The sequence below is a fragment of the Rhinoraja longicauda genome, chromosome 17 (assembly GCF_053455715.1).
Source record: "Rhinoraja longicauda isolate Sanriku21f chromosome 17, sRhiLon1.1, whole genome shotgun sequence".
NCBI classification, from domain to species: domain Eukaryota; kingdom Metazoa; phylum Chordata; class Chondrichthyes; order Rajiformes; family Arhynchobatidae; genus Rhinoraja; species Rhinoraja longicauda.
In genome coordinates, this window is record NC_135969.1 from 41,619,477 (window position 1) to 41,636,500 (window position 17,024).

The 17,024-nt window shown below is 41.4% G+C and overlaps 1 protein-coding gene across 3 annotated transcripts in view; it reads right to left on the bottom strand.

Annotated features, from left to right (window-relative positions):
• Positions 1-17,024, bottom strand: part of LOC144601950 (receptor-type tyrosine-protein phosphatase gamma-like) — a 494,425-nt gene that overhangs the window by 40,827 nt on the left and 436,574 nt on the right. For all 3 annotated transcript variants that reach the window (XM_078414576.1, XM_078414575.1, XM_078414577.1), the window contains exon 14: positions 13,743-13,834. In XM_078414576.1, coding sequence (XP_078270702.1) covers positions 13,743-13,834 — 92 coding nt within the window. The remainder of the gene's footprint in view (positions 1-13,742; positions 13,835-17,024) is intronic.

Here is a 17,024-nt window from a genome sequence, read left to right on the forward strand (position 1 = left end):
CCTAAGTGGGACAGGCCCTTGAATAGTGTTTATCAGAGTTCCTATAAAATAAATTCATGTTTTCTTTGGATTCAGGCTGTTCTGTAGTATATAATTCCATTTCTCCCTTTTCGAACCACAGTTATTACACTCAATATTTGGCTCTTTGAATATTGCAACTTTACTAATACAATAAAAGCAGATGAAAGAATTTGAAATGGTTTGGACAATATTAAACTATAATTTTTTTGGAACAGTGCATATTCTGAATATAACCTCTTTATACGAAATTATATAAAACTATTATATGAAATTATGGCTGCATGTGCATGAGCTATCCAACCTGAGCCAACAGCACCTGATTAAACCTGTAGGAAGGAACTGCAGATGCTGGTTTAAATTTGAGGAACAGCATCTCATATTTTGCTGATTTCTACCGGGCTGAGGCCAAGCGACAACTCTCAGACACCTCCTCCTACTTATCCTTGGACCATGTTCCCACAGCTGAGCACCAGGCCTTAATCTCACAAACCATTTCTGCCCTGGCAGACCCATTGGTTCCTGTCCCACGGAAATGGTTTCCACGTACCTCGACTCCATCCTATCCCCCCTGGTTCAATCTTTCCCGACCTATGTCCAAGATACCTCATATGCCCTTCGTCTCTTTAATGGCTTCCGCTTTCCGAGCCCTCAATCCCTCATCTTTACTATGGATGTTCAGTCACTCTACATCTCCATCCCCCACCAGGAAGCCCTGAAAGCCTTCTGTTTCTTCCTCGACTGCAGAACCATCCAATTTCCCGCTACTCTGCCTGGCGGAGCTGGTACTCACCTTTCATAACTCCTCCTTCAATTCCTCCCACTTCCTCCAAGTCCAAGGTTTAGCTATGGGCACCCACATGGGCCCCAGCTAAGCCTGCTTCTTTGTAGAGTACGTTGAACAATCCCTGTTCCAGGTGTACACTGGCCCTATCCCTGAACCCTAACTCAGTCATATAGCCGACTGCATCGGTGCTATCTCCTGCACCCATGCATAACTCATGGACTACATCAACTTCACCATTAATTTCCATCCTGCACTCAAATTTACTAAGACCATCTCCGACACCCCCCTCCCCTTTCTTGATCTCACAGTCCCCATCACAGGTAATAGACTATTGACTGACGTCTATTACAAACCCACTGACTCCCACAACTATCTCGACTACACTTCTTCCCACCTTGGTTCCTACCCCACAGCTCCCCCTCCCCCTAGTCGCAACAGAGACAGTCCCCCTAGTCCTTACCTTCCACCCCATCAGCCGTCGCATACAACACATAATCCTCCGAAATTTCCACCACCCCCAACGGGATCCCACCACTAGCCTAATTTTCCCATCTCCACCCCTTTCCGCCTTCCGCAGAGACCGTTCCCTCCGCAACTCCCTGGTTAACTCATCCCTTCCCACCCAAACCACCCCCTCCCCAGGTACCTTCCCCTGCAATCGCAAGAGATGCAACACCTGTCCCCTATACCTCCTCCTTCGACTCTGTCCAGGGTCCCCGGCAGTCCTTTCAGGTTAGGCAGAGGTTCACTTGCACCTCCTCCAACCTCCTCTACTGTATTTGTTGTTCAAGATGTGGACTCTTATACATCGGCGAGACCAAACGTAAACTGGGCAATCGTTTTTCGCTAAACACCTTTGCTCAGTCCATCTGAATCTAACCTGATCTCCCGGTTTCTAAACACTTTAATTCTCTTTTTCATTCCCACACAGACCTTTTTGTCCTAGGACTCCTCCATTGTCAGAGTGAGGCTAAACACAAATTGGAGGAACAGCATCTCATATTTCACTTGGCCAGTTTACAGCCCAGTCGTATGAATATTGATTTCTCTAATCTCAGGTAGCCCTGGCATTCCCTCTCTCAATCTCTCCCCCACCCAAGTCGCACTAGTTTCTCATTTTCACCTAACAGCTAACAATGGCCTGCTTCCTTTCTCATTGTTACTTTTTTGCATATCTTTCATTCATTGTCCTTTATCCCTGTACATCATCATCTATATCTCTCATTTCCCTTATCCCTAACCAGTCTGAAGAAGGGTTTTGACCCGAAACTTCACCCATTCCTTCTCTCCAGTGATGCTGCTCCAGCTTTTTGTGTCTACCTGAGTAAACCTGCCAGGTTTGCGTCTGGTTGAGTTGTTAATCCAGACAGAATAGGTTTGGTAGGGTCAGGTCTGAGACCCAGCTCTTTGTCCTGGTTAATGATCTGCAAACAATCCTGGATAACAGAGGGCAGGCCGATCTTATTATAATGGGCTTTACCAAGGCCTTCGACAGCGTTCCCCACTGTAGGTTGATGGCTAAGCTTCACCACGTCGGCATCCGAAATAACATCTACTCCTGGATTGATTCATTCCTCACCAAACGACATCAAAAGGTTGTAGTAGATGATGAGTCATCACAACAATCTCCAGTTGAGTCCGGCGTGCCACAGGGAACGGTGTTGGGACCCTTGCTGTTCTTGATCTACATCAACGATCTGCCTGACAACCTGTCTTTGAGAGTGAGATTCTTCACAGACGACTGTATTGTGTATCGAGAAATCAGAGCTGCTGAAGATGCCAAGGTTCTTCAAAATGACATTAACAATCTTTGCAATTGGGAAACCAGTTGGCAAATGGGTTTCAATTACACCAAATGCTTTTCCATGAGAGTTATTCATAAAGTCAAGCCGATCATAAACCGGTACAAGATGGGAGACAACCTGCTTAAAGAAGTTGATCACCACCCATACCTGGGAGTAGAGCTCACATCTGGCCTAGCCTGGAACAGGCACATAAACCAGATTGCCGCATCTGGCCTAGCCTGGAACAGACACATAAACCAGATTGCCACAAAAGCAAACAGAACTTTGGGCCTTTTCAGAATAAATTTATCTGGCTGTGACAAACCAACAAAGGAGGTAGAGTACAGAACACTTGTCCGCCCACTGTTGGAATATTGCCAGACAATATGGGACCCTCACCAGAAAACTAACATATTCCTTGACAAGGTTCAGAGGCGAGCAGCACGGTTTGTTTGTAACGACTACTCAAGACAGTCAAGCGTCTCCGATATGTTAAATCGCCTTGGCTGGGATTCGCTGGAGTCAAGACGCACCAAAGCCTGCTTATGTACTGTCTACAAAGAGACTCATGGCATCATACCTCACTTCATTCAATCCAATACCCAGAAATCTACAAGACAGTCCTCAGGTCACTTCATTTATACTGGAATTAGAGCAAACAAAAATAGCCACGAACAGTCACTATATCCATGGACTATCCCAGAGTGGAACATCCTTCCCGACACCACCAGATGTGCACCAACCTTGTCACTCTTCAAGTTACAACTCGACAGCTTGGATATGGATCATCTCACCAAACTTGCCCACATAAAAATCTAAATGACCTTTTTTGCAACCGGTACCCACGCGAGCGAAACCTGCACGAGATCGCCCAGCTGTTGGCGGTTGTGCAGCAGAAAAACAGGTCAAGTTGGGTCTGCTGTTCTGACCCGAACCCACACACACAAGACAAACTGCCCATTCTCACCATATGTAAACATCACACCCGAGTTGCTAAACTCACAACAATGACTGGGTCAGTCAGCCCAAGCAGGGAAAAGCAACAAGCCTGGGTCGGGGGCAGAAGGACTGAATCAGATTGGTCGCAACCCAACTGATAGCTGAGCTGCTCTCTCAGTTGAACCTCCATGTTGGCATTTTTTTTTGCCATTCATGCAGATGAAGAGCACTAGCACTTAAATGCCACCATCGTACCTGCTTCCACCATCACTCCAGACAATGTGATCCAGGCACCTACTACTCTCGGGGTAAAAAATACTTCCCCTTTAAACTTTCTCCCTCTGACCTTAAAGCTATGCCTGCTACTCTTTGACATTTCCACCCTGGGAAAAAAGTTTTGACTGTTTGCCATATCTATGCCTCTCATAATTTTATATACTTCTGACAGAAGTCTCCCCTCAATCTCTGACATTTCAGTGAAAATAATCCAAGTTTGTCCAACCTCGCCTGACAGCTAACACCTTCTGATCCAGGCAGCCTTTGGGCAAGCCTCTTATACACCTTCTCCAAAGCCTCCACATCCTTCCTGTAATCGAGATAATGAAAGTTGTGCTGCATGAGAAAATTTATCTCAAATAGTCCTGCAGAAAGCGATTGCCTGTGCTTATTTAACCTGCACGAATTTTATATGCCTACATAAACAATTTGCGCATAATTTGTCTTAGCGATAAAATTTACATATATGTAGTGAGGAAAGTAACAGCAAATAATCATCATTCAATAAACCCATTTCAACACCAAATGAACACTGCTGCTGCTGCAGAATTAATGTTGCTTGAACTACAAGCAGAATTTGAACATGCTGTGAATGAACTGAAACAAAGAATAGACGAGACAGAAGGAAATGCAGTTACTGGAATCTTGGTCTGAAGAAGGATTCCGATGTGAACATTCCATCTACACATGCTGCCTGACCCGCTGAGTTCCTCCAGCACTTTGTGTTTTGCCTAAGATTAAACTTGTCAGTGGTGGGGAAATAAAAAAATAGAGTGTCTTTTCCTCAATATATGGAAAATAACAAAATATACACAACAAATGGCAAACCTATGCTGTTCTTTAAGATCTCTGCAGATCTTCCAAACCAGAACAGCAGATAAGCAGGAAAATCTCCATAGAAATTAATACAAACAATTTTACTTCCTACATGCAGGTACAGCAGGCAGTGAAGAAAGCCAATGGAATGTTGGCCTTCATAACAAGAGGAGTTGAGTATAGGAGCAAAGAGGTCCTTCTGCAGTTGTACAGGGCCCTAGTGAGACCGCACCCGGAGTACTGTGAGCAGTTTTGGTCTCCAAATTTGAGGAAGGATATTCTTGCTATTGAGGGCGTGCAGCGTAGGTTTACTAGGTTAATTCCCGGAATGGCGGGACTGTCATATGTTGAAAGGCTGGAGTGACTAGGCTTGTATACACTGGAATTTAGAAGGATGAGAGGGGATCTTATCGAAACTTATAAGATTATTAAGGGGTTGGACACGTTAAGAGGCAGGAAACATGTTCCCAATGTTGGGGGAATCCAAAACCAGGGGCCACAGTTTAAGAATAAGGGGTAGGCCATTTAGAACGGAGATGAGGAAAAAAATTTTCAGTCAGAGAGTTGTGAATCTGTGGAATTCTCTTCCTCAGAAGGCAGTGAATGCCAATTCTCTGAATGCATTCAAGAGAGAGCTAGATGGAGCTCTTAAGGATAGCGGAGTCAGGGGGTATTGGGAGAAGCCAGGAACGGGGTACTGATTGAGAATGATCAGCCATGATCATATTGAATGGCGGTGCTGGCTCGAAGGGCCGAATGGCCTACTCCTGCACCTATTGTCTATTGTCTACAGCTTGAATACTAATTGAACAAAGCAATGGAAAATAAATTCAGCTTGCATCAAAAAACAGGTATGAGACAGTTGCTGTAACAAGCAACTTTAATGAGAGGCTGATATAAATCTACATTGGAGTCTCATCAGATTATGATTGGCAAGATACACAATACTTATAGACAACCTGTTTAAATGGGCAAGTGCATTCTGTACTGAAAACAGAAGAGATGTTGTAATTTTTTGAAACTGCTTCAGTGAAGACAACCATGAGATATGAGATGCTGGTTACCGTCATAAGTCACAGGAGCAGAATGAGGCCATTCGGTCCATCGAGTGTACGCCACCTACTCATGGCTGAGCTATCTTTCACCCCCAAACCAATTCTCCTGCCTTTTCCCCATAATCTTTGACAACCTTCCTGATCAAAAACCTATCAATTTAAAATACCCAATGACGTGGCTTCCACAGCCGTCTGTGGCAATGAATTTCACAAACACACCACCCTTTGAATAAAGATATTTCTCATCATTTTCTTTCGAAAGGTGAAGCCTGTAAATCACAGGCGTCAGAGCAGAGATGGCTCCGAGGATCACAATTAAGCATTGGAACATTACAGAGCAGGTAAAAGCAATAACAAATCAGGACATTTTCTTAGCCTTTTGTTGCAGGATGGCCACAGATTAATTCAAGCAATAGGTATTCTGTGGATAATAGTCATATTGCTCTAATTATATTTGCCCTCTGCATTTGTGCTTGAATTTCAGCCAAGACAGTGCTCAGGCAGGCCTACTGTCCCATGTAAACCTAGACCCCAATCTTTCTGTTTTGCTCTCTCCAAAGGGGAAGTGACAGATTTGTTGCGTTTTGCAGCCACAAACTTTGTTGATGCAGATGCATTGCAAACTCATAAATGTCAACTCAAATAATTGTAGCGTTTCTGAAAGAACTCAAATTCTTGAATTGAAAGCCAGGGTTTGGATTGGCTTGAAACCATCCACTAACCAGGGCAGCCACTCCTCTTTCTCTCTTCCTTCATTTTTCTCCGTTTTTTCTTTACTTCCTTTGTTTCTGACTATCACCAACCTGAACCTTTCCCTCTCTATTCACTTAGTTTATTTTACTTTAGAGATACAGCACGGAAACAGGCCCTTCGGCCCACCAAGTCCACACCGACCAGAGATCCCTGCAAACTAACACTAACCTTACACACACTCGGGACAATTTTTCATTTATACCAAGCCAATTAACCTACAAACCTGTACGTCTTTGGAGTGTGGGAGGAAATTGAAGATCCTGGCTAAAACCCATGCGATCATGGGGAGAACATACAAATTCCGTACAAATAGCACCCGTAGGGATAGAACCCGAGTCTCTGGCGCTGTAAGGCAGCAACTCTACCTCTACGCCATCATGCTGCCCTTCACACAAACTCTCCCCGCCCCTCCCTCCAGTCTCCCACTCATCTAACTACACCATCACACATTCTTACCTCTGCTTGAAGCACTACGCAGTTTCCTTCTGCACCGTTGAAACATATTGGGATTCCATTATTGTTTTACAGTCTGATTAAAACAGCAATCGCATGATTTCTAATCATCTAATGATTGTGTTATTTTTTTGAATTAGCTGATCGCCATATTTATAATGTTGTGTTATTAATGATGTCAATCATTTTACATAACATTATGATGTAATATTATGCAGTATTAATAATAATCATGTGACAATATTAATAATAATCATGTGACAATATGTGATAAATATTTATGTTTTTACATATTTTAATGATAAACTGGTTGAAATTTTGTGTTATTTCCAGTTTATTTCATGATATTGCTTTCTTATTATACTATGAAATTTACCTTTTGATTTGAATCCACATTTCTTAATAGCTGGAAGAGCATTCCTTAAAAGTTTGATGTCTTTTGCATACAAGCTGGCTCTAAAAAGCTTGAAAAGGTATGCAAAGCTTACTGGTGTTGTTCATACAATTTCTTGCAGTTTAGCACAAAAATTCAAGGCAACTCATACTTTCTGCCATGTGTAGGAAAAATAACTGCAGATGCTGGTTTAAATCGAAGGTAGATACAAAATGCTGGAGTAACTCAGCGGGTCAAGCAGCTTCTCTGGAGAGAAGGAATGGGTGACGTTTCGTGTCGAGACCCTTCTTCAGACTTTCTGCCATGTGGTTTGTTAAGTAAATTGTTTACTGGGAGTTGCCTCTAGTAAGAAGATGAATGGTACAACCTGGGGGAAGTTGATGAGAATTTAGGGACAATAAAATTGGAATTGATGTAGGATTAGAGTAGATGGGTCAGAGTGGACTCGGTGGGCTAGTTTCTGTCCTGCACCTCCATGACCAATGATTGGAATATGGGGGAGCACAAGTTGAGTTTATCCTCCACTGTGTATATATTTTTCAGTCCTTAGTGTGCGAGTAATGATATCAGAAGCCACATACTGTTAAATTCATCTCCACTTCCCTATTAAGGTTCTTTAAAACCCAATCATTGGAGCTGTATCTGGCACCTGGGGCTCACAATTCTGTTGATGGTTCATTTGCATCACACGGCTTCCAGAGAGCAAAAAAACAATTATGATTGCACATACGAATCAATTAATGCTACAATATTAGAATTGTCCATGGAATTCACTGACACTGAATTTGTGTGTCTCAGAGATGGACAGTTAAGTTCAAACATCAATAACAGAAGTACTCCACTCCTAACTTTTAGGAATGATTTTTGAGAGTAAATGTGACTATTTTCCATTTACAGGTTTCAATGGTTGCTGAATTCCAAGTGAATTCTTCTTAATTGCTCTCTGGAAGAACAGAGCCTAGATACCATCTAACATTGGTAGAGCTGTCACAATGGAACTTGGTATAAACTTCAGAGTTTCTGCACTGTTACTATTTTAAATCCTGACTGAATTTAATCCGATAAACAAATATTTTCCCTGATGCCTTTCTGATGATCTCCCCACCCGTCACCCACATGCTGGTGACCATGTCTTTCTGTTTCCAGCAGCAATCTCTTGCTGCCCAATATCATTTTTTTTGCTGGTCAATGCTTTCAGAAGATGGAGTCCACGAGAGGCTACCATTGATAAATCTTGGGTCTAAGACTGCAAAAACCACATCAAGAGTACCAAATGTAATAGACGGGTTTGGTGGAGGTGCACCTGGAAGAGCTGTTTAGATCTTTGGATGAAGATGAGGTAGCAGATGAGGGACAGTTGTTACAGCTCCAATGATTGAAAGGGAAAGTGCCTGGGAATGGTGAGGGCTGGGTGGACAGGGATGTGCCAAGGAGTCATGGAGAGAGGGTGGTCTCTATGAAGAGCAGGTGTGGCGAAGGAAGATGTCACTGCAGATTGGATCATGAAGCTGGTGGAGACAACGGGAAATAATGTGTTGGCTGCTGAGGCTGGTGGGGTGATAGGTAGGAACTAGGGGAAGCTAGCCTTGTTCTTTCTGGGGTAAAGTGCGGTGAGGGCAGAAGTGCAGGAGATAAAGGAGATATGGGTGAGTGCTTGGTCAAGCACAGGGGAGCGGGATTAAGTGCTTCTCTAATATCCTCTTATGTCTAGGATCTCCTCAAACGCTCTGCCATGTTGGTGTCGGTAATCAGCTGCTGAATTACACTTCATGCTATTCAATAGTTCGGCTGGTAAAATAGCAGTGCACATCTTAGTTGAGTTTATTGTCATGTATACCGAGGTACAGTGAAAAGCTTTTGTCGCATGCTAACCAGTCAGCGGGAAGACAATACTTGTTTACAATTGAGCTATTTACCGTGTATAGATACTGTACATGATAAAGGGAATAACGCAAATAACGTTTAGTTCAAGATAAAGCTAGTAAAGTCCGATTTAAAGAGAGCTCGAGTGTCTCCATGGATGTAGATAATAGTTCATTATTGCTCTCCAGTTGTGGTAAGATGGTTCAGTTGCCTGATAACAGCTGGGAAGAAGCTGTCCCTGAATCTGGAGGTGTGCATGTTCACACTTCCATACCTTTTGGCCGATGGGAGAGCATGTCTTTCTGTTTCCAGCAGCAATCTCCTGCTGCCCGATATAATTTTTTTTGCTGGTCAATGTTTTCAGAAGGTTGAGTCCACGAGAGGCTACCACAAGGGAGGGGCCAGGGTGCGACTCGTCCTTGATTACGTTGGTGGCCTTGCCAAGGCAGCGTGAGGTATAAATGGAGTCAATGGAAGGGACTTCAAAGGAGATGCGTAAAAGGATAATGTAGATAATATTTTAATCTTAACTGGTTAACTTAGTAATTAATCATGCATCCAAGAAGGGAAGTTCTTTGGTAGCATAAAAAGTCGGATGTATGGTGCTGTGTCTGTTGTTACTAGGTAACCAAACATGTTGGAGCTTCACAAGAATCTCTGTCTGTTGCCAAGAAACTTGAATCACCTCTTACTGGTTTGAGACTGCTGCTTTGCCTTGCTAGGCTGCTGACTTATTAATTAGGAGTGGTGAAAACAATTACATTGTTTTTGATAGATGATTTAAATAAATATATCAGCATGTCACCGTAATCTCTTTAGCACTCGAACTGCTTGATCTGGCTTTATATCCACAAATTTGCCCCTCTATCTTCTCAGGAGTATCCTAAAGAAGGTCGAAAAATAGGCATGGAAACTTGTTTCCTGATTATCCTATGAGTACTAGTCGAGGCCTGGGATAAATCATAACCCTATCCTCTTGTGTGGATTAAATATTAGCTCGTAGTCTATCTTAAACAAAACAAAACATACCATTGGAATCAAAACATTTCACATGTTAAAGAATAATTAGGCAGGAGCGAGAACCGTTTTTTAATGCAGTCTTGTGAATCTTTGAACTTCTCTTCCCAAGAGGCTGTAGAGGCTGTTTCTCAGTTATATTAAAGACAGAGATTGATAACTTTATTGATGCAAAGGAAATCAAGGGATATGGGGTTAGTGGTGCTGAGGTAAAAGATCAGCCACCTTATCTCTACTTCCTGTTTTAAGTTGCAGTTAATTTTTATTTACATCTCAAATTCTTTAACAAGCTACAAAAACACATTCAAATATTTTGCAAGGAAGATTATTTCACAGAACAGCAATCAAACTGTCTGGCTGTTTGAGTAAGTACAGCTAGATTTTCAGGGTATTAGTACAGTCTGGAACGAGAGGAATAATCAACACAAACTTCAGCTTGAAGAACCTGCTCCAGGTTGTATCTGCCTTACAGCGTTCTCTTCCACTTGAATTGCGACTGTTATTAATTGACATAGAACTTTGAATCACTAAATCAAATTACTTTTTTTTTAAAAAATTGTCACTTTATTCATTCTTAACATTTGGAATGTTTGTATATGCCAGAAACGTAGTATTTTTACAGCCAGCTAAACCTGAGTTAGTGACATAAGCAGCAGAGGTGCAGAGGTAGAGTTGCTCTCTTACAGCACCAGAGACCCGGATCGATCCCAACTATGGGTGCTGTCTGAACAGAGTTTGTATATTCTCCCTGTGACTGTGTGAGTTTTCTCCAGGTGCTCTTGTTTCCTCCCACACTCCAAAGATGTTTAGGTTTGTAGGTTAATTGGCTTTGGTAAAATTGTTAATTTTCCCTAGCGTGTAGGACATTGCTGGTGTTTGGGGTGATCGCTAGTTGGCATTGACTCGTTGGGCCGAAGGGCCTGTTTCCGTGCTGCATCTCTATAGACAATAGGTGCAGGAGTAGGCCATTCGGCCCTTCGAGCCATCACCACCATTCAATGTGATCATGGCTGATCATTCTCAATCAGTACCCCGTTTCTGCCTTCTTCCCCATATCCTTAAGAGCTCTACCTAGCTCTCTCTTGAAAGCATTCAGAGAACTGGCCTCCACTGCCTTCTGAGGCAGAGAATTCTACAGATTTACAACTCTCTGACTGAATTTTTTTTTCCTCATCTCTGTTCTAAATGGCCTACCCCTTATTCTTAAACTGTGGCCCCTGGTTCTGGACTCCCCCAACATTGGGAACATGTTTCCTGCCTCTAACGTGTCCAACCCCTTAATAATCTTATATGTTTCAATAAGATCCCCCCTCATCCTTCTAAATTCCAGTGTATATAAGCCTAGTCGCTCCAGCCTTTCAACATACGACAGTCCCGCCATTCCGGGAATTAACCTAGTAAACCTACGCTGCACGCACTCAATAGCTGGAATAACCTTCCTCAAATTTGGAGACCAAAACTGCACACAGTACTCCAGGTGCGGTCTCACTAGGGCCCTGTACAATTGCAGAAGGACGTCTTTGCTCCTATACTCAACTCCTCTTGTTATGAAGACCGACTTTTGGCTTTGGCTTTGGCTTTCTTCACTGCTAAAGTCTAAAGTGAAGTCTAAAGTCAAAAGTAAAAATGTTTTCAGCATTTTCCTGGGTGGAACTTCTTCTGATCTCCTTCCCCTCCAGGTGATGGGAGCAACAAAGTAGAAAGCCCTCCAGTTTTCCACGGTCTTCTCATTGACGTTATCGCTCACACTTTCAGCAGTGGCACATGATTCACCACACGTGCAATTTCTGGATACTGCTTCTCTCTTTGATTTAGCGGGAAGTATCTATTCTTGGGTCCAATGCTTTTCTACAGCAAGGTCCTTGTCCATGCCCATGAACTGTGTGGTCAGATTACTCAAATGTTGGAAAAAGTTGCCTTAGCAACATTGAGAGAAAGTTCCATGGCCAGCTTCTTAATAGCTGTGGCTGCCTGATTAGTATGCAAGGGGTTGGTGTCGTTGTGAGTCATGCTTAAGGCACCATGAATATGTGTGATAGGCACAATGGTCTTCCATCAATTTATATATTCATGTGATTAGCAATATGTTTGTAAGTTATTTAATTTGTTATCAAAATATTTGCTTAAAGAAATCAGCAATTTAAGGGAACATTTATGTTAAAGTTGAATCATGGAACTATCTCATGATCTGAATTGCACCAAAGTTGCTGCATTGGAAGCTTAAAACAAAGCGAAAAGAAAATTGCAGCAAGTGGTCTTGTCAAAGTGAACTGTCTATCAGTATTCAATCTGCTCCTTGGGCCTGATGTGGACACTTGTCAATAGATAGACAGGAACAATTATTCAAAGCGAATGAACAGAAGACAGTGATCAACAGCAACCAATGAAATACCGCGACAGGCGGTCAATGAAGATAATTTATCCAGGCAGCACTGTTTGACTACTGCACACAGTAATAAAACATCAAGCATTCACTCCTCATCACAGTGGCACTGCATATAAAATCAGAAAAAGAAAATCCTTCAAGTTGGCTCGGATTTTTGCAGTCTTGAGAGACTGTGTGCAATTTACAACTGTGGAACTATGTGATTCCTTATGCAAGGATTAACAGGACTTTTATCTTAATTCTCTTGGCATTACAATCAAAGGCTGATTATGAACAATGTTAATGTGTAATCACGTGACAAATGTATGCTTGTATTCATACAGCCCATAATAAAGTCAATGTTTTGTGATATGCTCTTATCATCCTGCTGATAACTATTTGATAGATAAGAAAATCAGGAACATTTAACCTCTTGATATGTAGCAGCCAGTTAGTTATAAATGAATTACCACTTCATGAATACAGAATTTGCATATGTTGCACCAGTTGTGGTTCGATCAAAAATAAAGCAGCATTACATGATCAGATCAATTCATTTTGTAGAAAGTAATAGTATTTGATACAGACCCCTTGCATAGAATTTCATGAGCTAGCTTTTCTCTGATATTACAACCAATCATTTCCACACACACATACACATCTTTTTTTTGCATGTTTTTGGGTCGCAAATGGGCAGAAATCTGTCACAAAGTTCTAGAATCCAATTGCTTCCTCCCCCCCTTCCCAGCCCATCCAGGTTCAACATGGGCTCACAAAGCACAGTGAAATTTTGGTCTTGTGTCTCTCAAAAGCTGGCAATAATGTCTTAAGTTTGATTCATGTATTTTCTTACCAAGATTAAATACTTAATCAAAATATGAATTATTCTACATAATAGCACCTTAAAAGACATTCCATCTAAGTCGTTAAAACATTATTCACTATTTGATATTATAATTATAAATACAAGTCTGTCCCAGTCAAACGCTGCAGAGCATCATGTCCAAGCTTTGAGGCATTTCTGAGCTATATATATATATATATATATTTATATATACACCTTCGATTTGTACCAGCATCTGCAGTTATTTTCCTATATTATATATATATATATATATATATATATATATATATATATAATAAAGTTGTGTAAATTTGAACTTAAATGAATCATCATTCTAAATTGTGTTTTACTAATGCAAAGAAAGAATAATTAACATACCTGGAATTGGAATAATGGGAATGCTTTCGTTAGGAACTACCCGGGGTGAATTGCTATCCTCCACATAGAAGTGCGCTGTCTGAAAGCACTTTCTGAGGAGAAATAAACAATGCAGTTTTGTTTTCACTATATGCAATAAACTTAATAAACACAGACAAAATCTTAAAGCTTTGAAATAGTGGGTGCTTGTAAATAAATCCCTGGCACAGCAATCATTTACATTTGCCATTCATTGTCAATCATTTAGATATTTCTGAAGAACCTTTGAAAAGAATCATCAAAGAAATATAATGCCTGCTCATCTAAATTCAGCTCCTAGTAGTGCATCAAAGGCAAGATTCACCAGTTTCCAAAGTTAATACAATTACACCTCCATTTTCAAAGAAAAAACTTTTCAAAATGAATAAGCTCTCTGCCTATCATTTTCAGGATATTTAGAGGAACAAGAAAACACCGAATCTCAAGCAGAGAAAGAGAAATCAATAGATTTGTTCCTGAATGGACTGGGGCCCAAGGAGGATGAAAATCTTTACACCACAAAGAAGGATTGAAGCAAAACAGTTTCTGAGGGTTAAAGATGTGTGGCACCACAAACCTCTCCATACTGTACCTGTATTTGATGCAAAGTAACGAGCACAAATTGGTCATCATTGAGAAAGCGCGGCCAACGAAAGCACACAGAGCTGTGAACAGCCTTTGCATGGTGATGTTGACTGAAGCTGGACTCTAAAACTCCAGCGTCATTGCTCATCTGATTTAATGTCTTTCCTTGGGCTGGAACTGAATATCAAATGAGCCTCTCGGTGCTCTAGTGACAGAAGGAGGGGCTGCTGTGTTCATCAGGGGCTTCTAACAAAAGGATTATTACACCACAATGAAGCCCTTAATAAACCATTTGGGAGCACCTGCATGCAGCCCTAATGTGGCTGTTTCCCGATTCATGTAAATTTACTGTTATCACTCTAAAAACAACAAAAAAATATCCCTTATGTTTTTCCTCTGCACTGTTTTGTTACATGGGGTGATCTCACACTTTATAATTGGTGAGCTGTAATTACTGGCTGCTAATTAAGGCACTCAGCACAACTCAACTACAGTTACAGCTTTTGATTTTTTTTGTTTTGAGTTTAATGCTACATAAGACATAATATATTAAAATACCTGACAAGTGTGTACATAGAACTAAATTACTGCATTCACAAATTTGATTAGTCTGGATGAAAAACCACATAATTCAAAACCCACAGATATTCAGAAGCTTAATTTTCCACTTTTCTCAGCAGCATTTTATTTTATTTTGACTTTTAGAGTTGAGTTGGGAAAAATGAAGCTTAATTAATTATGTTTATCTGGTTATTCAATATTATCTTTTACAATGTCATTTGGAAACGATGATAGTACATGTGAACAGCAATACAATTTTAAAAAAATCATAACTTAGCAAAATTACATTTTTAAGGGCATCTTTAAAGCTAATTAAACGTGAATCACAGAAAGAGATGAGAATGACTCAGAGTGCATCTGCAAAACTGATCTCAAACTAATGCGTGGGTTCAGTGTAAGATCTCTCAAAAATAATTAGAAGGAAAGCTCAAAGCATAACCCCAATTTTCCCAGCCCACGTGGGTAGAATGGGGCAGATGCGACAGTTTAAATATCAAAAATCCCATTCCCTTGACACTGGCTGCCACCAATATCAACTGATCAATCAAGTTCAGGAAAAGCACCTTCCAGGAGTAGGCAGGTGGCTGATAAATAATTGCAAAGCTGTAGACAGAATTTTACAGATGGGCTCCAACACCCCAGGTCACACTTCACCTAAACTGACATCATCCAGATGTGGAGGGGCCTTTCTTGCTGGGCTGATAATCCCAGAAACTATCAGCAACATGAACGGTAAACCACAACGGAGAAATATTACACTGGGAACAGCCTTGGCAGTTGACAGAAATTTACAAGACAGTCCTCAGGTCACTTCAATTATACCAGAGTTAGAGCAAACCAAAAATAGCTACCTACAGTCACTATATCCCCGACTCCACCAGATGTGCACCAACGTTGCCACTCTTCGTCACAGCTTGACAACTTGGACATGGATCATCTCACCAAACTTGCCCACATAAAAATCTAAATAACCTTTTTGCAACCAGTACCCACGCGAGTGAAACCTGCACGAGATAGCCCAGCTGTTGGCGGTTGTGCAGTAGAAAACAGCAACAGAAACAAAACCTCGATCTATGGTTAACTGGCTTTCAAAACTATAAAGTGCTTCAGAAATTATTAAACATTAAATAAATCACTTTAAAATAATTAAAACCTTGATCAAATAAGAAATAATTTAAAAATAAATACTTTTTTCCTTTTCTTCCCTGTAGCCCCACGATCCCCAATTGCATTCAAAGGACTCAGCGTCTGTTCACCAAGTTTGACCTCAGCATGAATCTTGGAGAAGCAAACATGGAGTTCCACCACTGGAACCCATAAAGACGATGATTCATTCAAAGCAGCTGGAATTTACCAATCTGAAACTACAGAGTGGCTCACAGTATTTCCTGAACCTTGCTGATATTCCTCTTTCTCTGTTCAGTCAACGTGAACCAAGAGACAAAAGACAGTGCAGCTTTGTTGTGAGAGTTCAATTGCCTTTTTAAACAGGCCCCTGGCTGACCCTTGGCAATTGCACCAACAAACTTGGCTGATGTCCAGCTGTGGCAGCCAAACAGATGTGAATGCCAATCGTTATCATGAGCCCAGGCAATTAAATGGCTGGATATTCTGCAATGAGAGCTCATCTCAGCTCCCAGCCATGCTGCTACTTACACTTCAGGACATGACAGCTTATTTAGCTCTTGTCTGGGTGGGCACTGCTGAAATCATGTTCAGAATCCCTCTGAAAATTATTGCATGCAAATTGACCACTGTATCTACATGAAAACAGTGAATAGTCTTCAAAAAATATGTTGAGTACTATAAACCATTTTGTGTCATCTAGAGATGTAATCATCCAGTGTGTAAATGTACTGCAGGCAATTCACTGAGGCTTCTTTGACTCCCTTCTGTCAAATGCCGATCCTGAGAAGAGCAGAAGAAACATAAAGAAGATTTTTGACCCATAATGTCACCCATTTTTTCCCTCCAGAGATGCTGCCTGACCTACTGAATTACTCCAGCATTTTGTGTCCATCTTCGCATTATAAGAAACCATTGCCTGCCAGTTGCCCTCCAATCTGCAATGATTCTAACTTGGGTACATTTTGCTGATCCTGGACAAACCCCTGGTTC